Below are 23160 nucleotides of genomic sequence, written 5' to 3'. Positions count from 1 at the left end.
CATAACAACTGGCCTGGGATTGAGCTACATGTCTTCAGTCTTCTTAGCTTAAAAGTTTCCTGTCCGTGATTTTTGTTTCAGCTTTTGAAGTTTCTCCTCACGCAGTCGCAAACTAAGACATCTGGTGTTTTCATCTTATTATTTAAGGACATGCTTGGTTTTTGCGCTTTTTTTCACTCAACTTTTAATAACTGTCGGACGAAAAGTGTACCAGAGTAAAGCTAACTAACCACCGAGCCCAAACGTTCAGTAGACTAGCAAACCTTTTATAGCTGAAGCTGGGCCGCGATGACTTCTCCACAGGAGGAAGGTGCACACTCACCCAGACTGGAGGCAGTGATTCAGGTTGGTAACTCTTGATAAAGATAAGGAAAAGTTTATATTATTGGAGTCATTTTAAATATTATTTTCAGAGTTTTTCCTGCATGGGTTTACCGCCCTCTACAAGATGTTTGTCAAAAGCAAAGGAAAATCTTCATTAATAAAGATATATTTATTTAACAGTTTGTATTGTTGGCGAGTCATTTGAACGTCATTCATTTAATGCTTCTTTTCATCTTAATTTCTCAAAGGACCACGAAGCTTAGGTAAAGACACACTGTATAAGATGGCATGGACTTACTTGCTTAGCTGTCATTTAAAACTCATTTAGAGTCAAGAACAGGTTGATTTTATTCTAGTTTACATCTATGTGTACTTTGAAGTTTCAGTTTTAGGAAAATATAAGTCTAGTATAAAAAGCAAAGTGGTTTAAAACTGATACAAGTTCTCCCGTTAATTAATTTTTTTTAAGATATAACGAAAATAAAATAAACCTATTACATCACCACTGAGTATTACTAATAATATAATTGGTACCCAAATACCGTTATAAATAATATCGGTCAGACAGGCTGATATCAGTGGGAAATAGTACTTTAGACTGCAGCTAGTAGTGGCTTGGTATCACCATATGAAATATCTTTTATTCTTATCCATGACCCAAAATGTGTAAGGTAGCTTAAAATTATGTCAGCCATCACAACAATATAATACCATTTATATATAATGTTACAGACACATAAACAAATAAATACAAATACATTTTGTCGTGACTCTTAAGACTTATGCTGTACTGGGATACTCTGAATTTGTGGTGTTCTTGCTTTTAAGACAAAAAAATTTCCTGTGTTATGCCAGCTAAAAAATTAAAGGCGACCTATAATAAAATAGGTTTAACAGCTGGAATAAAAATTAATAACTCATAATTAGGGCTGCCACGATTAGTCGACTAGTCACGATTGCATCGACTATTAAAATCGTTGACGACTGATTTAATAGTCGACGGTCATTTGAAGCTTTGTAAGATCCCAAAAGAGGCAGCAATGAGTAGTAGGATTTAAGAGTGTAATAACGGAGTGAAACAGAAGATGGCAGCACTGCATGTACAAGGATGCCAGCTGCCGTTAAACCCCGAAGTAGAAGCTGTGTCCCATAATTCATAGCTCGGCCTGGAAAAGTTGTCAACAATGGCAGCAGCTAGTTTTTTATTTATTTATTTATTAACCTTTATTTAACCAGGAAGATCCCATTGAGATTAAAAACCTCTTTTTCAAGGGAGACCTGGCCAAGATAGGCAGCAGCAGATGTCTCACAGTTACAGAAATTACTCAAACACAGGCAGCAACAACACACATGCAACAATAAGTGAAAGAATACAAATAAAATAAAAATAAAATTCAATAAAATTCAAATAAAATAAAAGTCAGTTAAAATGACAATCAATCTAATTGAAACAGTTGCATGTTAGTTAGTTTTAATATTACTCTTATTATTGTGTGGATGCTTTAAGCATCCACACTATTGAGTTCCTGTTTCTCTTTATTCTTTATTATTGTGTGGATGCTTTAAGCATCCACACTATTGAGTTCCTGTTTCTCTTTATTCTTTATTATTATTATTATTATTATTATTATTCTAGTTGCTTCCGTACACTTTTTGCCGTTAAACTACTTCCACAATTTTCAGCCGATTTTCACCGTTCAAATTTTAAACTATTCTGCTATTTTTGCTCTTTCCTGCTACGATTTTTGCTATTTTTAACTATTATACTTTTTAAAATATTAAGCTTTTTTCCTTTAATTTGTCCCATTGAAATGAATGGGAAACTTCTGCAATTCTGCTAAAATTTGCTTGTTTTTGAAACTTAACTACTTCCTCATATTTTCACCTAGAACAACCATTCAAATTTTAAAATGTTCACAAATTATTGGGCTATTCAGGTATGATTCAGCTTTTTCAAATCTTCTACTGTTTTACTTTTATGCCTCTTAAAGTTTTGAGTTGCAAAATTGTGATTTTTCACAAAATACATGCGTTGTTATGGTTGCTATGCTCTTGGCTTCCAGTGTGCCACTGAAGGTTTTGCAATTTTCACTTCATGTCCGAACAACTTCCTGCTACTTGCTCAATTTTCACTCAACTTCCACAAATTATACATCAAAACGTAGGTATTTTTGCTGGCTTTCAGAAAATGTCACCATCATTGTTGTGGGATTTATAGAATTTTTGCAAATCTCCTCAGACTAACACAAGGTCAGAAAACTCTCCATATAAAGTGAATGGAGAGCTTGTTCAAAATCACCGCTGGATTTCTGTAATGAGAGGCATATTCGAATCGTCATATCTCCTTAACGAAGCAAAGTTAAGACATGAGGCTTGTCCCCGAATATCTTCAGACACCCCTGACGCTCACAATTCAAGAATTTCTTTCTCACCTATTACCGTTCTGAAATGAGTTGGACTTGTTTGAGGGTAGGAAATTCGTCCTTCGCTCAGATTTCTTCAGATTTCAAACTGTGGAAATGAACCACTTTTTTCTCTCGTCATAACTTTTTGTTGGATTTCCACAGAGACCTGAAAATTTCCATGACTGTTCACCAAAGCCTGCTGTCGCTTACGGTGAAAGAATGATATCGATACTCCAAATAGATTTCGAGTTACAAAGCGTTGTTTGAGGGCAAGTCAAGGCAGTTTTTGCTTCGCTCTACTCAGTTATGGTGCATTAGAAGTCAAATATCTTTAATAATTCATATTTTAATGATAAATTGTAAACACTGGAAGATTCCCCCATCTCTTCTGAACAAAACGGTGTAAGAATGACCGCTCTAGCCCGTACGGTTTAGAAATTATGGTCATTTGTTTGAGGGGAATCCTCACTATGAGAAATAGGCTGCAATAATCCTGTGCCTCTCTCTGCTGCGTGTGTAAAAAGATGCACCTGTTTTGGCGGGAAAAAGTACACAGGCTCTCTGATTGGTGGATTCAAATTCAGCAGCTCCCAGGCTGACCTAGAAACTTACTTCTCTCTCCCTGTGCATTTTTTTGCTGATTTTTTCATTTAACAAGTATATTTGAGGGACCCTCAGCATGTTCAGCATTTTTTCAGCTGTCCATTTTGCTTTTCCAATTTTTCTGTTTAACTTATTACTATTGTGCTAAATCATACTGTTTCTGCTATTTTACAAGATTTGTGCTTAATATAGTATTTCTGCTTTTAATAGGATTTGTGCTTAATATAGTATTTCTGCTTTTTATACTATTTGTGCTTAATATAGTATTTCTGCTTTTTATAGAATTTGTGCTTAATATAGTATTTCTGCTTTTTATAGGATTTGTGCTTAATATAGTATTTCTGCTTTTTATGGGATTTGTGCCTAATATAGTATTTCTGCTTTTTATAGGATTTTTGCTCAAACATAGTATTTCTACTAAATGTAGTGTTTATGCTTAATAATCCTATTTCTGCTTTTTATAGGATTTGTGCTTAATATAGTATTTCTGCTAAATTATAGTTTTTCTTCTTTTTATAATATTTGTGCTAAAACATAGTATTTCTACTAAATGTAGTATTTATGCTTAATAATAGTATTTCTATATATTTCTGCCAGGTCCCCAGGCAGCCAATCCTCTGTGAGGACTGAGAAATTCAAATTTTCAAATCAGGGCCTGCACGGCTTCCCAGCCAATCATATATGTGTCCTGAGGCATTCAAATTTGCATATTGGGGCCTTCATGGCTTCTAAGCCAGCCAATCATATCTGAGGGCTGAGGAATTCAAATCCACAAATCAGGGCCTGCACAGCTTCCCAGCCAGCCAATCATGTATGTGGGCTCCAGGTATTCAAATTTGCATATTGGGGAATTCGTGGCTTCTAAGTCAACAAGTCATCCATGTCATATATCTCTAAAAATTCATATTTTAATGATAAATTGTCAACACTTGAAGATTCCCCCATCTCTTCTGAACAAAACGGTGTAAGAATGACCGCTCTAGCCCCTATGGTTAGGAAATTATGGTCATTTGTTTGAGGGGAATCCTCACTATGTGAAATAAACTGAAAGAAGCAGGTCTATGTCTCTGTGCTGCGTGTGTAAAAAGATGCACCTGTTTTGGCGGGAAAACGTAAACAGCCTCTCTGATTGGTGGATTCAAATTCACCAGCTCCCAGGCTGACCTAGAAACTTACTTCTCTCTCCCTGTGTGTGTGTGTGTGTGTGTGTGTGTGTGTGTGTGTGTGTGTGTGTGTGTTTAGTGGGAGAGAGAGGACCCTGCCCTTATTTGACAGCATGTCATTGTAGGATTTAAATTGAACATAGTTAGACTGGTTGACTGGATTAGAGCCTGTGTTTGTGTGTCCCTCTGTGCATTTGTGTTTCAATAAGTTATTACTATTCTGCTAAATCATAGTATTTCTGGTACTTTTCGGTACTTGTGCTAAATACAGTATTTCTGCTAAATCATACTATTTCTGCTTTTCATAGGATTTATGCCTAATATAGTATTTCTGCTAAATTATAGTATTTCTGCTTTTTATAGGATTTGTGCCTAACATAGTATTTCTGCTAAATTATAGTATTTCTGCTTTTTATAGGATTTGTGCCTAACATAGTATTTCTGCTAAATTATAGTATTTCTGCTTTTTATACTATTTGTTCTAAATTATAGTATTTCTGCTTTTTATAGGATTTGTGCTTAATATAGTATTTCTGCTAAATTATAGTTTTTCTTCTTTTTATAATATTTGTGCTAAAACATAGTATTTCTACTAAATGTAGTATTTATGCTTAATAATAGTATTTCTATATATTTCTGCCAGGTCCCCAGGCAGCCAATCCTCTGTGAGGACTGAGACATTCAAATTTTCAAATCAGGGCCTGCACAGTTTCCCAGCCAATCAAATAAGTGTCCTGAGGCATTCAAATTTGCATATTGGGGCCTTCGTGGCTTCTAAGCCAGCCAATCATATCTGAGGGCTGAGGAATTCAAATCCACAAATCAGGGCCTGCACGGCTTCCCAGCCAGCCAATCACATATGTGGTCTCAGGCATTCAAATTTGCATATTGGGGAATTCGTGGCTTCTAAGTCAACAAGTCATCCATGTCATATATCTCTAAAAATTCATATTTTAATATTAAATTGTCAACACTTGAAGATTCCCCCATCTCTTCTGAACAAAACGGTGTAAGAATGACCGTTCTAGCCCCTACGGTTAGGAAATTATGGTCATTTGTTTGAGGGGAGTCGTCACTATGAGAAATAGACTGCAAAAATCCTGTGTCTCTCTGTGCTGCTGCGTGTGTAAACAGATGCACCTGTTTTGGTGGGGAAAAGTGCACAGCCTCTCTGATTGGTGGATTCAAATTCACCAGCTCCCAGGCTGACCTAGAAACTTACTTCTCTCTCCCTGTGTGTGTGTGTGTGTGTGTGTGTGTGTGTGTGTGTGTGTGTGTGTGTGTGTGTGTGTGTGTGACAGAGAGAGAGAGAGAGAGAGAGAGAGGCTTTTAATGGGATGATCTCATTCTAAGATTTAAATTCAATATATTTAGACTGGTTGACTGAATTGGATCTTGTGTGTGGGTCTCTCTGTGCATGTGTGTTTCCTCATGTGTACATATTTGTGATTGTGTGGCTGTAATAATTTTTTTTGCAGATTTTTGTCATTTAACAAGTATATTTGAGGGACCCTCAGCATGTTCAGCATTTTTTCAGCTGTCCATTTTCCTTTTCCAATTTTTCTGTTTAACTTATTACTATTGTGCTAAATCATACTATTTCTGCTATTTTATAAGATTTGTGCTTAATATACTATTTCTGCTTTTATAGGATTTGTGCTTAATATAGTATTTCTGCTAAATGTAGTATTTATGCTTAATCATACTATTTCTGCTTTTCATAGTATTTGTGCTTAATATAGTATTTCTGCTAAATTTAGTATTTCTGATTAATTATAGTTTTTCTACTAAATCATAGTACAGTATTTCTGCTTTTTATAGGATTTGTGCTTAATATAGTATTTCTGCTAAATTATAGTATTTCTGCCAAATTATAATATTTGTGCTAAAACATAGTCTCAATTTAAAATTACAATATTCATAGTTCATCACAGTGTCTCTGGTAAATCACAATATTTCTGCTCTGTTGTACTATTTTTCTAAATCATAGTGTTTCTGTAATGTTTAAGTATTTTTGGCTAAATATATTCTTTCTGTTATCTTATACTATTTCTCCTAAATTCTTGTATTTTTGAGAAGTTATCATGTTTCTGGTAAGTTACAATATTTCTTCTAAATTCTGCTATGCTATTGTATCTCTGCCAAGTATTATGTTTCCTCTAAGATATTGCAGTTCTGCTAAGTTATTCCATTTTAGCAAACTTCTTTTGCTTCTGCAAAGTTTTTACAATTTCTGCAACTTTTCAGCTTTTTCAGCTACTTTTTGTATACAGCTTCAGCTTTAAAGCATCCACACTGCATTTTCGCAGGAAATGCAAATTTTTCTAGTTATTATTATTATTATTATTCTAGTTGCTTCCGTACACTTTTCGCCGTTAAACTACTTCCACAATTTTCAGCCGATTTTCACCGTTCAAATTTTAAACTATTCTGCTATTTTTGCTCTTTCCTGCTACGATTTTTGCTATTTTTAACTATTATACTTTTTAAAATATTCCACTTTTTTCCTTTAATTTGTCCCATTGAAATGAATGGGAAACTTCAGCAATTCTGCTAAAATTTGCTTGTTTTTGAAACTTAACTACTTCCTCATATTTTCACCTAGAACAACCATTCAAACTTTAAAATGTTCACAAATTATTGGGCTATTCAGGTATGATTCAGCTTTTTCAAATCTTTTACTGTTTTACTTTTATGCCTCTTAAAGTTTTGAGTTGCAAAATTGTGATTTTTCACAAAATACATGTGTTGTTATGGTTGCTATGCTCTTGGCTTCCAGTGTGCCACTGAAGGTTTTGCAATTTTCACTTCATGTCCGAACAACTTCCTGCTACTTGCTCAATTTTCACTCAACTTCCACAAATTATACATCAAAACGTAGGTATTTTTGCTGGCTTTCAGAAAATGTCACCATCATTGTTGTGGGATTTATAGAATTTTTGCAAATCTCCTCAGACTAACACAAGGTCAGAAAACTCTCCATATAAAGTGAATGGAGAGCTTGTTCAAAATCACCGCTGGATTTCTGTAATGAGAGGCATATTCGAATCGTCATATCTCCTTAACGAAGCAAAGTTAAGACATGAGGCTTGTCCCCGAATATCTTCAGACACCCCTGACGCTCACAATTCAAGAATTTCTTTCTCACCTATTACCGTTCTGAAATGAGTTGGACTTGTTTGAGGGTAGGAAATTCGTCCTTCGCTCAGATTTCTTCAGATTTCAAACTGTGGAAATGAACCACTTTTTTCTCTCGTCATAACTTTTTGTTGGATTTCCACAGAGACCTGAAAATTTCCATGATTGTTCACCAAAGCCTGCTGTCTCTTACGGTGAAAGAATGATATCGATACTCCAAATAGATTTCGAGTTAGAAAGCGTTGTTTGAGGGCAAGTCAAGGCAGTTTTTGCTTCGCTCTACTCAGTTATGGTGCATTACAAGTCAAATATCTTTAATAATTCATATTTTAATGATAAATTGTAAACACTGGAAGATTCCCCCATCTCTTCTGAACAAAACGGTGTAAGAATGACCGCTCTAGCCCCTACGGTTTGGAAATTATGGTCATTTGTTTGAGGGGAGTCCTCACTATGAGAAATAGGCTGCAATAATCCTGTGCCTCTCTGTGCTGCGTGTGTAAAAAGAGGCACATGTTTTGGCGGGAAAAAGTACACAGGCTCTCTGATTGGTGGATTCAAATTCAGCAGCTCCCAGGCTGACCTAGAAACTTACTTCTCTCTCCCTGTGCATTTTTTTGCTGATTTTTTCATTTAACAAGTATATTTGAGGGACCCTCAGCATGTTCAGCATTTTTTCAGCTGTCCATTTTGCTTTTCCAATTTTTCTGTTTAACTTATTACTATTGTGCTAAATAATACTATTTCTGCTATTTTATAAGATTTGTGCCTAATATAGTATTTCTGCTAAATTACAATATTTCTGCTTTTTATACTATTTGTGCTAAAACATAGTATTTCTACTAAATGTAGTATTTATGCTTAATCATACTATTTCTGCTTTTTATGGGATTTGTGCCTAATATAGTATTTCTGCTTTTTATAGGATTTTTGCTCAAACATAGTATTTCTACTAAATGTAGTGTTTATGCTTAATCATCCTATTTCTGCTTTTTATAGGATTTGTGCTTAATATAGTATTTCTGCTAAATTATAGTATTTCTACTAAATGTAGTATTTATGCTTAATCATAGTATTTCTATATATTTCTGCCAGGTCCCCAGGCAGCCAATCCTCTGTGAGGACTGAGAAATTCAAATTTTCAAATCAGGGCCTGCACGGCTTCCCAGCCAATCATATATGTGTCCTGAGGCATTCAAATTTGCATATTGGGGCCTTCATGGCTTCTAAGCCAGCCAATCATATCTGAGGGCTGAGGAATTCAAATCCACAAATCAGGGCCTGCACGGCTTCCCAGCCAGCCAATCATATATGTGGTCTCAGGCATTCATATTTGCATATTGGGGAATTCGTGGCTTCTAAGTCAACAAGTCATCCATGTCATATATCTCTAAAAATTCACATTTTAATGATAAATTGTTAACACTGGAAGATTCCCCCATCTCTTCTGAACAAAACAGTGTAAGAATGACCGCTCTAGCCCCTACGGTTAGGAAATTATGGTCATTTGTTTGAGGGGAGTCCTCACTATGAGAAATAGGCTGCAATAATCCTGTGCCTCTCTGTGCTGCTGCGTGTGTAAAAAGATGCACCTGTTTTGGCGGGAAAACGTAAACAGCCACTCTGATTGGTGGATTTAAATTCGGCAGCTCTCTCCCTCTGTGTGTGTGTGTGTGTGTGTGTGTGTGTGTGTGTGTGTGTGTGTGTGTGTGTGTGTGTGTGTGTTTAGTGGGAGAGAGAGGACCCTGCCCTTATTTGGCAGCATGTCATTGTAGGATTTAAATTGAATATAGTTAGACTGGTTGACTGGATTAGAGCCTGTGTTTGTGTGTCCCTCTGTGCATTTGTGTTTCAATAAGTTATTACTATTCTGCTAAATCATAGTATTTCTGGTACTTTTCGGTACTTGTGCTAAATACAGTATTTCTGCTAAATTATAGTATTTCTGCTTTTTATAGGATTTGTGCCTAACATAGTATTTCTGCTAAATTATAGTATTTCTGCTTTTTATAGGATTTGTGCTTAACATAGTATTTCTGCTAAATTATAGTATTTCTGCTTTTTATACTATTTGTTCTAAATTATAGTATTTCTGCTTTTTATATGATTTGTGCTTAATATAGTATTTCTGCTAAATTATAGTTTTTCTTCTTTTTATAATATTTGTGCTAAAACATAATATTTCTACTAAATGTAGTATTTATGCTTAATAATAGTATTTCTATATATTTCTGCCAGGTCCCCAGGCAGCCAATCCTCTGTGAGGACTGAGACATTCAAATTTTCAAATCAGGGCCTGCACAGTTTCCCAGCCAATCAAATAAGTGTCCTGAGGCATTCAAATTTGCATATTGGGGCCTTCGTGGCTTCTAAGCCAGCCAATCATATCTGAGGGCTGAGGAATTCAAATCCACAAATCAGGGCCTGCACGGCTTCCCAGCCAGCCAATCACATATGTGGTCTCAGGCATTCAAATTTGCATATTGGGGAATTCGTGGCTTCTAAGTCAACAAGTCATCCATGTCATATATCTCTAAAAATTCATATTTTAATGATAAATTGTCAACACTTGAAGATTCCCCCATCTCTTCTGAACAAAACGGTGTAAGAATGACCGCTCTAGCTCCTACGGTTAGGAAATTATGGTCATTTGTTTGAGGGGAGTCGTCATTATGAGAAATAGACTGCAATGATCCTGTGTCTCTCTGTGCTGCGTGTGTAAAAAGGATGCACCTGTTTTGGAGGGAAAGAGTGCACAGGCTCTCTGATTGGTGGATTCAAATTCAGCAGCTCCCAGGCTGACCTAGAAACTCACTTTTCTCTCCCTGTGTGTGTGTGTGTGTGTGTGTGTGTGTGTGTGTGTGACAGAGAGAGAGAGAGAGAGAAAGGCTTTTAATGGGATGATCTCATTCTAAGATTCAAATTCAATATATTTAGACTGGTTGACTGAATTGGATCTTGTGTGTGTGTCTCTCTGTGCATGTGTGTTTTCTTATGTGTACATATTTGTGATTGTGTGGCTGTTATAGATTTTTTTGCTGATTTTTTTCATTTAACAAGTATAGTTGAGGGACCTTCAGCATGTTCATCATTTTTTCAGCTGTCCATTTTTGCTTTTCCAATTTTTCTGTTTAAGTTATTACTATTGTGCTAAATCATACTATTTCTGCTATTTTATAAGATTTGTGCCAAATACCGTATTTCTGCCAAATATAGTATTTCTGATTAATTATAGTTTTTTCTACCAAATCATAGTACAGTATTTCTGCTTTTTATAGGGTTTGTGCTTAATATAGTATTTCTGCTAAATTATAGTATTTCTGCTTTTTATAGTATTTGTGCTAAATTATAGTATTTCTGCCAAATTATAATATTTGTGCTAAAACATAGTCTTAATTTAAAATTACAATATTCATAGTTCATCACAGTGTCTCTGGTAAATCACAATATTTCTGCTCTGTTGTACTATTTTTCTAAATCATAGTGTTTCTGTAATGTTTAAGTATTTTTGGCTAAATATATTCTTTCTGTTATCTTATACTATTTCTCCTAAATTCTTGTATTTTTGAGAAGTTATCATGTTTCTGGTAAGTTACAATATTTCTGCTAAATTCTGCTATGCTATTGTATCTCTGCCAAGTATTATGTTTCCTCTAAGATATTGCAGTTCTGCTAAGTTATTCCATTTTAGCAAACTTCTTTTGCTTCTGCAAAGTTTTTACAATTTCTGCAACTTTTCAGCTTTTTCAGCTACTTTTTGCATACAGCTTCAGCTTTAAAGCATCCACACTGCATTTTCGCAGGAAATGCAAATTTTTCTAGTTCTTTTTGGGTCACAAAATAAAGTTTAACATATTTTCAGGCGAGAATGGAGCTGTGTAAACCTCAAATATCTTCTCAGTTTATCAAGACACTGCATATTTGCAAAAGCACTCCAACGTTTTCAGAGACGTCTGTTACCCACCAGCGCTAGCCGGGGGCAAGGTTCACCAGAGCCGGTGAGAACACCGGACTTCCGGCAAATCGTTTTCAAACCCACCGCCGTCTTTAGCTACTCAAGTTAAATATATATAAGTCACTTAGATAACTTAAAAATTTTATTGTTTGTCTTTTTTTAGTATTTTATTTGTTCCTGAGTAAATCGGTTTGGCTGAGATTAAAGTTATAGTTTTTACACAGCTGAATAAATGTCAAGCAGACAGCTGATTATCAGAAGCCTGAGATGCTCGAGAATACTCCGGTGTCCTGTTATATTTTAGATAGCAAGGAGTTTATTAACCTTCACCGAAACAATCTGCAAATGTCATTAACATTTAATAAACTATCATCTTGTCTTTATTTTTAGTTAGCACAGCGGTCCCCAACCCCCGGGCCTCGGACCGGTTCCGGTCCGTGAGTCGTTTGGTACCGGGCTGCGAGAGTTGAGGCTCAGGTGTGAAATGTATAGTTTTCGGGGTTTTTATCGGTTTTCAGCGTTATTTTGTTATCGTTTTTATCGTTTACTCGGTTTTCCTGGGTCTTTTCACACGTGTTGTGAATAAACCTTTTTTTACCGGTACTAGTTTTATTTTGTTGTATTTATCCGTGACACCTTAAAGGCCGGTCCATGAAAATATTGTCGGGCATAAGGTCCGTGTCGCAAAAAAGGTTGGGGACCGCTGAGTTAGCACATACCTTAAACACTTAAACACTTAGGGCTGTAAGCTAATGATAGTTATATAAGAGCAGATGCATGCTGGTGCAATAAGCTGTACGTTTTACGTCCAATGGATGCATGATCTGATTAGTCGACTAATTGCAAAAATAATCGGTGACTAGTTGACTACAAAAATAATCGTTTGTGGCAGCCCTACTCATAATATATAACTCATTATCAGTTGTCAAGATAAGTAAAGGAGCCAAGGTAAAAGTCTAAAGGCAGTGCAATATACTTTTTGTAATAAATAAATAAATATAAAAAATAATATATATAACACAGCACAGAGCACAATAATTTAAAATCTAAATAAAAGAAAATAAGTAAAAATGAATGAATTAATAAGTGAATAAGCAGTAACAAAACCTTTGTAAATCAAATGAAAGCTGAACATATTAAAATAAAGATAATTAGAGTAAAGTGTAAGACTGAAGTAGTACTCCCATAGTGTAATCTCTAGGGTAAAGTGTTGTGTGTTGGTGTAATTGTAGAAACTGGAGGAGTCCCTCCTTCAGTCTGATGGCAGCTCAGGAGAGAGAAGTCTGACACTTCAAGAGGAGGGACAAGAATCCATGGCCACACCTGTACCTGTCTCCTCTCGCATCCGTCAGATCATCACCCGCAATCTAGCCGAGGATCCAGCAGGTACTGAAAAAAACTTTAAATGGCTAGTTTGTAGATTAACTTAACATTACTGGATATCTGAAAGGTGAATTACAACCCTTTCTTCTGATAATCCCTCTGACTGACTCTGACTCTTCTATATGTCTGATCTGTTTCCTTGTCTCAGGCAAGAGTTCAGAGTTCAGTGCACTGGAGGAGAGGAGGGATCTAAGGGGGCGACTGTCTCCCAGCCAGATGGACCAGGACCAGCTGGTAGTCAAACAGTCCGGTCTCACAGAGAGGGTAGGAGTGACGAATTCTCAAGGTCAACAGTAGCTTTCCTGCCAAAGGCTACTATCACAAATTTTGTTTTCTTTTTTGTTGTTATTATTTCTTATTTGTCAGGGACCAGGCACAAAACATGGAACTCATAAAAAAAGAAAACCATGTATGCAACCCCTGGTCCAATACACACAGTTAAAAACAAGTTATAAAATAAACATATCCAATATACAAGAAAAGTAATCAAATGATCAGAAATAAGAACCATAAAACCATGAAAAACAACTGGTGCTCATCAGTTTGCCAAGGGTCATAAGGTCATTTACAAAAAATTTGAAGCAAATCATTTTACAGTGAGAAAGATTATTCACAAGAGGAGTGGATGTCACCTCGAGGTCAGATTGTACAATGCTCAGAGAAACGTAAAAAAATGGGAGCTACATCTCAGATTCTACAGGCCTCAGTTAGTGTGTTAAATGGTAGGTTTCATGACAGTACACTCAGAAAAAGACTGAAACTGATGGCTTGCCTGGAAGGGCTGCTGGGAGAAAGTCTCTTCTCTCTCAGGTTAGGTTTGCAAAGCTGCAACCAAACAAACCTTCTGGAACACTTCTCTTTGGACAGATGAAACCAACGTCAAGATATGTGGTCATGAACAGCACCACACAAACACAACATATGAACACCTGCTGTCAAGCACGGTGGTGGAGGGGTGTTGACTTGGGCTTGTTTTGCAACCATAGGACCACCCTGCGAAGTCGTCTCTGTGACAGTTAAAGTTTCATGCAAAAGGAGAATGATTTCATGTACAGCAGAAAATATAAGACATATAAGACAAATATAAGAAAAGAATCGAGGAGATTTAAGAGAGCTGTCCATAAAAAAGCAAATCTCAGTTAAGTGAAATGAATATTGTAAAAAAATAAAAGTACCCACACACACACACACACACACACACACACATATATATATACATGTATATAGTTGATATCAAGCACACTAGAGCATTGACTGCAAAAAGCTTCGTAGGTTTGAAATGGGATATGTTTACTGTGAGCGTCAGTGTAGCGCTGTTTTTTCCAGTAGGGAAGCCTGTTTGGGGGCTGAACAAACTAACATTGAAGGAAGACTGAAACTCCACTTAATGTATGGTAGTAAAAATCTAAGGAGCGGAAAGGGCAGCATACACATGCTCAGACTAAATTAATTTGACTTTGCACATGTATGTATATCATACTTTTTTTAATGAGTTGCTGTAGAATTACAGTTTACATATTAAGGTAATTACTGTATAAGCAACCATTGTGTGTGTGTGTGTGTTTGTTAGTGTAAATAAGAGTGGGGAGCGTAGTTCATGAAGGGTTTCCTTGTAGTCTGTTCAGGTAGACCTCCTGTGCTCACGAGGACGCGTGTCTCCCTCCGCGGCCCCCCATGGTTGCCCCTCCATGTTTTGGGGGAAAATTGTGAAGGTCACTGGCCTCCTCCCCGAGGACCGTTGAAGAAAAACCTAATTTTTCATAGTGCACAAAGCAGCCATTTATGATCACACTGCCCTCATTCTGCTGCTTAAATCTAATGATCTCGCACTGCTTGCTTTGCTCTTGGAATTCATTTTAAAACCGTGGCTATAAATAAAACGTATTTAGGTTGGCTTGTTTATTTTGTGAATATTTTTAGAAGTGTGAAAAGGCACTAAACAGACGAAACTAAAGCACAGCTTGTGGATATTTGATGCTCAAACCCAAAGAGTAGCAATTTGAATCTGAATATTTTGTTTGGTGGTGACTCATAAGTCAAGAGGTTCATTATGAAACTCCTGTCAAGACTCATTTATTATGCTGAAAGCTCTTGTCTTCGTATTATTTCCTCTATGTAAAAGCAGCTTGATTTTTTTGGCAGCTTTGCTTTTATGTGATGGTAATGCAGTTTGCTCATCAGTACCCGAGAGCCAAAAATGCTTCCTTGACTTTGACGCTAACATTCAGGCCAGCAGCCTTTCATTCACACAGATTTCTCCATCAGCACTTACAGCTGAAGGGCTCATATCACTGAATGTATCACATACATTGCATCCAAGTAACCTCCGTTTAATTAATCAGTGTATTGTACCTATGTCAGTATGTCTCATTTGCCCCATATATAGCAGCCAGAGAATATCACTGTGTCAAAAATATGATTGGTCAGTAATTCAGAATTGCTTATTGGCTTTCAGTGTTAACATTGATTATCAGTGATATTTTCCAGCCTTGAGCATTTGTAGCTGTTCCATGAGACCTTGTGTGAAACATTTTAAGTCAGCATTTGTCCGAGGTGCCCTCAGCTTGAACCTTCTTTCCTCTGTAATTTGCATTGACTACTGTGATTGAAATTTCTCTTGATAATTTCCACATTGTTCATAAACCTGCACTCTGCATTTTTTGGTGGGATAAATGTACAGGCCCACCTGGAGTATAGGGTTTCTAGTGCTAGTTTTTGATCAGCTAGTTTTTGATCAGCAACACACTCTGGAGAGCTTCTCAGTTGGGGGTTGGGGGCAGTTTTCACCCTGCCATCCAACAGCTACAGTCTCACAGCTGGAATATGTCCCCTGCAGTCCTAGGGGCTAAAATAACAACAACCTTAGCCCATTTTATGCCATAACTTTGTGATCAGGCTGATGCATTGTGACTAGTACGAGAAAAAAAAAGTTTCTCCAAGGACGCTAGTCTTCCTGTCTCCATTTCTGTGTAATTGTCGCTTAGTATTTTTCTAGCAGTGAGGAATCCCAAGATCAGACGACAGACTCGATCTCTCCAGTGTGTCCTGGGTCTGAGAGTCTCAGAGTCTTCCTCCTGTGGGACATGGCGAAAACACCTCACCTGGGAGGTGCTCAGGAAGCATCTTAATCAGATGCTTAGCCCTCTTTGGGTTGTCTCTTTTTTAAAGTAAAGGGGGAAATGCTGTACTCTAAGCCTCTCCTGAATGACTGAACTCCCGAGGAAGTATTTGAGATTTTCTGCCTCTGAAGAGGCCACCTTTCCAATATACACATATCCATATCCACACATACACAATATCCACAGTGGTAGGCCAAAACTTAAATAACTCCAGAGTTGAATACCAAAAGGTAATAGGTGGTATAAACACAAAAGTAATAGTTGACAAATCTCAAATACACCAATTTATTTGGCCATGCCAACAAACAGAAACTAGCATTTCTACTTAAGTACAGAATGTCTTTACCTCTGATTGTTTTTAAAAGAATCACATCATAATTACCTCACTACAACAGGTACTTTAGTTACATCCATGCAGATGATGTGCCGATCCATCTGTCAGTCTCTTGTTCCTGTCTCCTTGACTCGTGTACCCCATGACACATGAACTTCTCCACTTGAATAGGAACTCGTCCTAAGCCACTGTGGGTATTCCACCCTTTTCTGGCCTCAGACATAGAGGTGCTAATCCTCATTCCAGCCACTTCACATTTGGCATCAAACCACTGCCTTCATAGATTGATGAAGTCACATCACACGTCGATAAAAATAAAAGATGTGACCCTGAAACCAACCAATCTTGAAATTGCACCTTGAATTTCTGTCCATAGTTATCGTCAGAATCAGTGTTAAAGGGCAGTTCTGCCAGAGTCCATCAGCCACTGGAACAAAGATGAACTAAATGAACTAAAGGAACCAAGCTCTCACTGCACTGCCCCCTGCCCCCGAAAAAATGAAAAACAACCAAACAAACAAGTTAAACTGCCAAATATATATATATTAAGCAATACAATTATAACTAATATATGCAAATTATTATTTAAAATATCATCACATGGTTTAATGAGCATTTCGTTTTCATTTCATTTTCTTGTAATTATTTCAAGGTTGAGGCTTTAAAGGGTTAACAATTGTCCTAATAATGCATACCGTCGAAGCACCACTCACAGGACACCGTGGGGGGCTTCAAGCTGAGGTCAAATCCCTTGTCCAAATTCACAAATACGAGTCAACAAGTTGGGCAAACTCATAAGCATCCTCAAGTATGATTCTTGAGTAAATAAGGAGCTGGTCCAGACTTCTCTTACCAGGAATAAAAGTGCATCAAATAAAGTTTTAAAAGCTTTTTTTTTTTTTTTTTACTGAAGTTCTACTTCTGTTACACAACATTCCAACTTCATTCATTGCTCAATCCAGTGTGCCAGCATTTGCCTAATTGCACCAGAGTAATAAAAATGGCAAAAACGAGAGAATTTCACCCACCTATATCTTGAAACCACACTTGAAAAACAAGTGCCACAATCTGTTTCGTTTCCCCTGTAGATTTAAGGGTTCTTTGAGTGCCGTGTCTCTATATCATAATGTTTGTGGCCCAAGTCAGTTGAACAAAGTGTGTGACAATTCAAAAACATACATTTTGCCAAGCTTTCCTTAAGGCTCTGAGCTGACAGAAGACTGTTAACATAGTGCTGGTGAAGTCACACCTGGACTCTTAAAGCCTTCCTCTGTGTCTCTGTTAAGTCACTCTTCGTGATCCCTGTTGACCCCAGAAAATTGCACCTGAACCAGGATAAACCTTGACCTAGTTTGTGCGTTGGATGGCTTCAGGAGGTTGGAGAACATGTTGGGGTGAATTCTGAACCTTCTGTGTTGCTTTTGGAGGCCTGCTAATGTGCATTTTCTCAGACACGGACATCCATACCCTACTCCTGAACACTTAGAGATTGCCTGCACAGTACTGCGGTGTGGCAGTCAGTTGGATAAAGATAACTCATGCTGAATGATTTCTGACACCAACTGCCATTTGCCAGTGCCCTGTGGAATTTTAAATCCCCCGGGTCTCTCCGTAAGAACCCTGTCAAAGAGATAAAGTCTGTTTTTAAGGATTGTATTACTGTCTTCTTTTACTGTTCTACCCCCCTCTGTCCCTAGTTTGTTTTTCCTGCTGGCACAAACCCATTCATTTATGCTGCAATTTGAATGGAAAACAGCCAGAAAGTCAGACTGTCTCAAAATTGTAAAAATTAATTACTTTCCCCAGAGAAAGAAAATGCTTAAAAGCCCTCCTGAAGACTGAATTTTTTGATGAAAGTATTCCATTAAACCTAGTAGCCTTTGACATTTCTTCTGCTTCTCATGTTACCTAACTTTAAAGTCAGACATAAAGACTACTTTTCAGCTCTTTTTCACATGTCAGAGATCTCTAATCAGATGTGAAGTCTGTACTGATTGAGTTTATGTATGTATGTGTAGGTTTTGAATTGCATTGTCCTTGCTGGACACATTTGTGTTAAGCAGTGCATGACCAGCCGCGTGTTTGTGAGCACTAAGCTTGCATTATGAGTTTGCCATTTTTACACAGATCACTTGTATCCCTTACAGGCCATCACAGCAGCTGTCCCCATGACCCAAAAGTTCACTCTATGGTAACATGCTCTCAGCAGTCCCTCCTCTTTTCCTTCCATTCTCCTTGTTTGTTATCCCACATTGTGTAATTACTGTCAGTGATGATACATAAACAGCTTTCACAATCAGCTGGGGCTCTTTCACAGAGTCAGCACTCAGGGGGTAATTTGAGGGGAGGGAGGAGCGGGTGAGCTGTTCAAGTAGGACAGTAAGTTTTTGGGCAGCTTGGGGGCGATGGACATCCGCTCCAGCTGTGTTTAGGAATCTGACAGATAGTGCACTCCATTAATTCCCTTTATTAAGCCTCTGGGTCCAGGCCAAGCCAGAGAAAACGATTGCAGCTGTAACCCTTCACATGCTGGCTGGAGTGCGCACTCACGGCCAGATGTCGCCCTGGGTGAACCACAGATAGAAAGAAAAGAAGACTGAGGTTGTGAAATAGTTCCTGGATAAGGCAGAAAATTTATATCTTTGTTGAAAATCAGGTATGAATTCACAATGTCATATAGCAGAAAATGAGAGAATACGCTTCCCAAGATACTTTATCAGATAGATAGTTATCAGATACCCAAATGTAATTACATTAGGTCAGTGAGAAGATATTGCAATCCTGAGATGCTAACTGAATGGGCTGGATTCTGATCTTATACCACATGAGCAAGGCAGCAAGTTTTGGCACAAACACCAAAGACTTCACAAGGGCCTTGAAAATGATTCTCTTGTTGCTTGCTGGCAGATGAATCAAAGCAAGATTATCCCTTGATGTTGTCTGAAATATTTATCAAAAGAGACAATACAAGGAGTGGCAGAAATCATAAATATCAAGAAGTATAAAAACTCTAATTCAAAGCACATTTTAAGGGCCTGAAAAGTCTTACACTTTGGAGCCATAAGCAAGGCTCAAGAAACAGATACTTGGAAATTAAAAAGAAGAAAAGAAAAGGACTCAAAGCGACCATATGGAGGAATAAAGTATACCATGACATAAAGGCTGGTTTTTGTATAAATTGCATTTTCGGCATTATTGCAGAATGGCAGTAGATGACCTCAAAGAGCAGAGCTATGTTAGGATTGGGCTCAGCTCACTTTAGGGAATCATGAAAGCTGATCGAGGGTGATTGTGCTCTGAAGCAGATCATAAATAGCATGGGTGTTAAGCGAGCGCAATTCTGGGCCCACGGTAAGCCCTGTAAGCCCCGAGTTAGTGCAGAGGGAGGACTGGGATTACTTGCTTCTCTCTTTGGCTTTACAGTCACCACCGTATGCGTGTGTTGTGAAGGACAATGAGTTCAAGCTCACTTGGAGATGTGAGTGATGAGAGTTAATGATGCAAGCAGAGCAACGGAATAGATGGTGGTGTAGGAGGGTTAAGCAGTGGTGGGGTTCTCCACACCAGGCTGTTATGGCACCCTCCTGGGAGCTTCCTGCAAGGAGCATGGTTAATCCGGAGCAGCCCCTGGCCTCCTGCTTTACAGCTGACTGGGGACAAACTATAAAAAAGCGTCATCTCTGTATTTTGTGGAGTAAGGGCGAGGCGCTGGCAAGAAGCCCATGTGCTGCAGCCATGTATGAAAAAGCACAAACAACCCTCGGTGTCAGGGTAGGGTGGGGCCCTTGAGGAGTTACCAGGGTAGCCTGGTCATTGGGTGCATCAGGTAGTTGGGTGGTAGGGATGGTGCAGGCTAAACAGGCACAGATGCTGATGGAAATTAATTTCTTGTGCTTTATAAATAAAAGACAGTTTGACTAAATTAAAGAAAATCTGTGTTTCCCTGACCTTCAAGCTCTAAGGGGCTGTATCCATGCAAATCTAGTTTTAATGGTCACATATTTTATTTTTTAGAAAGTCAATGAAGTCCAGAGAATAGAAGATAGTCCTGATAAAGCTGTAGCTGTGTTCTACATTAGAGCTTGTGATATGAGTGTTCTAATAGTGTACTGCAGCTTTAGGTGTGTATAAATTCTCAGTCCCATTTAATCCAGGGTTCAGACATGATCATCATTTCAAGCTCATCTAGCAACTTGAACTAATGCTCTAATACTATGCTAATTCCAGTTTCAGACACAGTGAGTTTTCTTGGAATGTACTTATCATGTACATATCATTCCAATAAGTACAATTATTTACATCTTTACTACAGATTTGCCTGCAAAACACTGTTTAAACTGCTGTGAGAGGACAATCCGCGACCATCTTTGCAATTACTGAATATGCATATGGAGAAGATGAATATAGTCACCATGATGCTGCCCATTGACTTTAATGTAGTCATTTTGAACACTGAATGTCAGAATTTTGGCCATTGCATCTTGGTTTTGTGAAACTAGAAATTATCATGTTTAGATGACAAGGGTAAATCACAGGGTAATAAAAAAGCTAGAATTTCATAGACAAGAACTAAGCCACAAACTTCTAGGACAGACTGAACATGACAAACCCGGTTAAGGGATCCAGTTTAGTAAGTCAAATTAGCAGCTGTTGGTGTGGCAGCTTTTGGCTGTAGCTACCTGTGTTGGTGCACCAATCAATCTGCACAGAATGAGACTAGCAACAACGTAGCAACGAGTGATTATGGAAAAATTAGTCCAACTCAATGATTTGTAGCAGTGATAGGGAAAATAACTATTAGCAGCTTAAAGTAGGTGCCCCCAAGAAAATGTTTCTCATCTATAAGGGAAGTGATTAAATGAGGTAGTAAAAACATTAAAGAATTATCCATGCAACTGGATCCTGATGTAATAAAACCCAAATGTTTAACAGAAATGAAGAGCTGCTGTGCTGGTTGAGGAGCCAAAGAGTTGGGTTGACTGGGAATCTGGAACATCAATTTTTGTGGTTTTTATTATTGTTATTGTCATGAAAGAACAAAACAATATTAGCAAACTAAATCTGCTTATTGTAGCAGGCTGTAAAATTGTTTATTTCTGCTGTTAAGTTGAACATATTAACATGGCATCTATGAGGGTTGACTCACTTTTGGGCCCTCAAGTGGCCACTGCAGTTTTCTTCATTTTTCAGGTATTACTCACCATAATTGGTTGTTGGGACATTGCTACAAATCTCTACGTGTTAGTGCATAGAGTGGTTCAGTACTGTTGTAGAATAAAAGAAATGCAAGGCTCAAATTATACATGTATAGGATCCTTATGCGCGTGCATAGACAAGAGGCATGAAGATTTATCGCCCATCTATTGTAGCGCCTGAATTTACCAGGATCCTTTATCTGAATCCTGCATTCTGCACCGTGTATATTGAAGTAATGGATATTTTTTGTTGTTGTTGTTTGTTTATGTTTCTTTTTCTCACAGTGTTGGATTTCTTTTTGATGTGGCTACGAGAGTTACAGTTTCAGCATCACATGGCACCGAATATACATGGCGCTCATATCCTGTAGTATTTATAAAGTGCATGCTTGTTAGTAAGTCAGTGTTATTGCTTTAGTTGTGCCAAAATACTTGAAAAGATGCATAATCACCAATGCTCCACACACAGCTGTTTCCAGGAGTCCCTTTAAACACAGCTGCTGCAGTGCTGTGCGTTTCAAACACTCCGCCCATGTTGTTCCTCCCTTCTCAGTCCCTAAAGCTGTCACCTCAACAACGGGCAGTAAAAGACGTTTTTGTGCTCCCCATGTCCTCAGAGAAAAACACCAAAAGCACAGAGCCAAGTGCGTGATGACCGTAAGTGTAGTTTGTAGTATAAATTTCTGAAAAGGGCATTTGAAAATGTGTTAATAATGGTGGCAAAGTGGCTGGGTCCAGTGTTGAACACTGAGACTATTGTCTTGGCTCTCTTGGAGCCTGCTGGAGAGATTAAGCACCAAGAGAAGAGATGAGGTACAGAAGAGAAGAGGGAGGGAGTGGGTCGCAGGGTTGATTTGACGAGCTTGGATGGTGGTTTGGAGCGTATTGCAGGGGAGGGGGGGCTCGCTCGCTTGCTCTCACTCTCTTCATCTCTTTTTAAATGAGAAGTCGGCAAGGGCAGCTAGAGGCACGCAGTGTGTTGTAGTGCTCTAGGGCCATGTGGTTTGTATTAGTGAGGACAGGGTGTCTGGCACCAGCATAGAGAGTGGGTGGTGCACAGGGAGTTTAGGTTGTATGGGGTTGAGAGGTTACAGGACATTTGGATTTCAGATACGGGAGAGAAAATGAGATTCCACAATGAGGAAGACCAGGACAGTATTGATATTATCACCCCTTACTCTGTCTTTAGCTTAATACTGCTGCTCTTTAGATTTTTAAAGCCAATCAAAAGTTGACATTTTTGGTTTGGAATGTATTTCAATGAGCTAAAATACTTTGAATACTTTGAAATACTTTACTGAAAACAGTAATACTCGAAACCACAGAAACTGCGTAATGGTGATTGAGTCTAAGACAGCATGGCAGAGCTGGGTACTGGTATGAGTCTAGACAATGCCGATGAAGATGAAGCAGATGGAGACTTAGATGAGGCTCTTTGAACGACCAGGTTGAGGAAGACATGAAGAGGAGGTGGAGAGAGGTGCAGGGAACAGAGGCTGATTGGCTTGTTTGAGGCAGATAAGAAAATATCAGAACACAAC

General features: G+C 38.0%; 1 protein-coding gene across 5 annotated transcripts in view; it reads left to right on the top strand.

Moving 5' to 3' along the window:
• Window positions 1-5: 5 nt before the first annotated feature.
• Window positions 6-23160, top strand: part of crocc2 (ciliary rootlet coiled-coil, rootletin family member 2) — a 53858-nt gene continuing 30703 nt past the window's right edge. For all 5 annotated transcript variants that reach the window (XM_085264616.1, XM_085264615.1, XM_085264614.1 and 2 more), the window contains exons 1-3: window positions 6-345; window positions 12821-12974; window positions 13120-13235. In XM_085264616.1, coding sequence (XP_085120742.1) covers window positions 289-345; window positions 12821-12974; window positions 13120-13235 — 327 coding nt within the window. In that variant the 5' untranslated portion in view covers window positions 6-288. The remainder of the gene's footprint in view (window positions 346-12820; window positions 12975-13119; window positions 13236-23160) is intronic.

The sequence above is a fragment of the Mchenga conophoros genome, linkage group LG23 (genome assembly GCF_057382185.1).
Source record: "Mchenga conophoros isolate Kocher_MC1m ecotype Shallow Benthic linkage group LG23, M_conophoros_male_GT1.1, whole genome shotgun sequence".
Taxonomy (NCBI): Eukaryota; Metazoa; Chordata; class Actinopteri; order Cichliformes; family Cichlidae; genus Mchenga; species Mchenga conophoros.
This window is presented reverse-complemented; position numbering and strand designations above follow the sequence as displayed.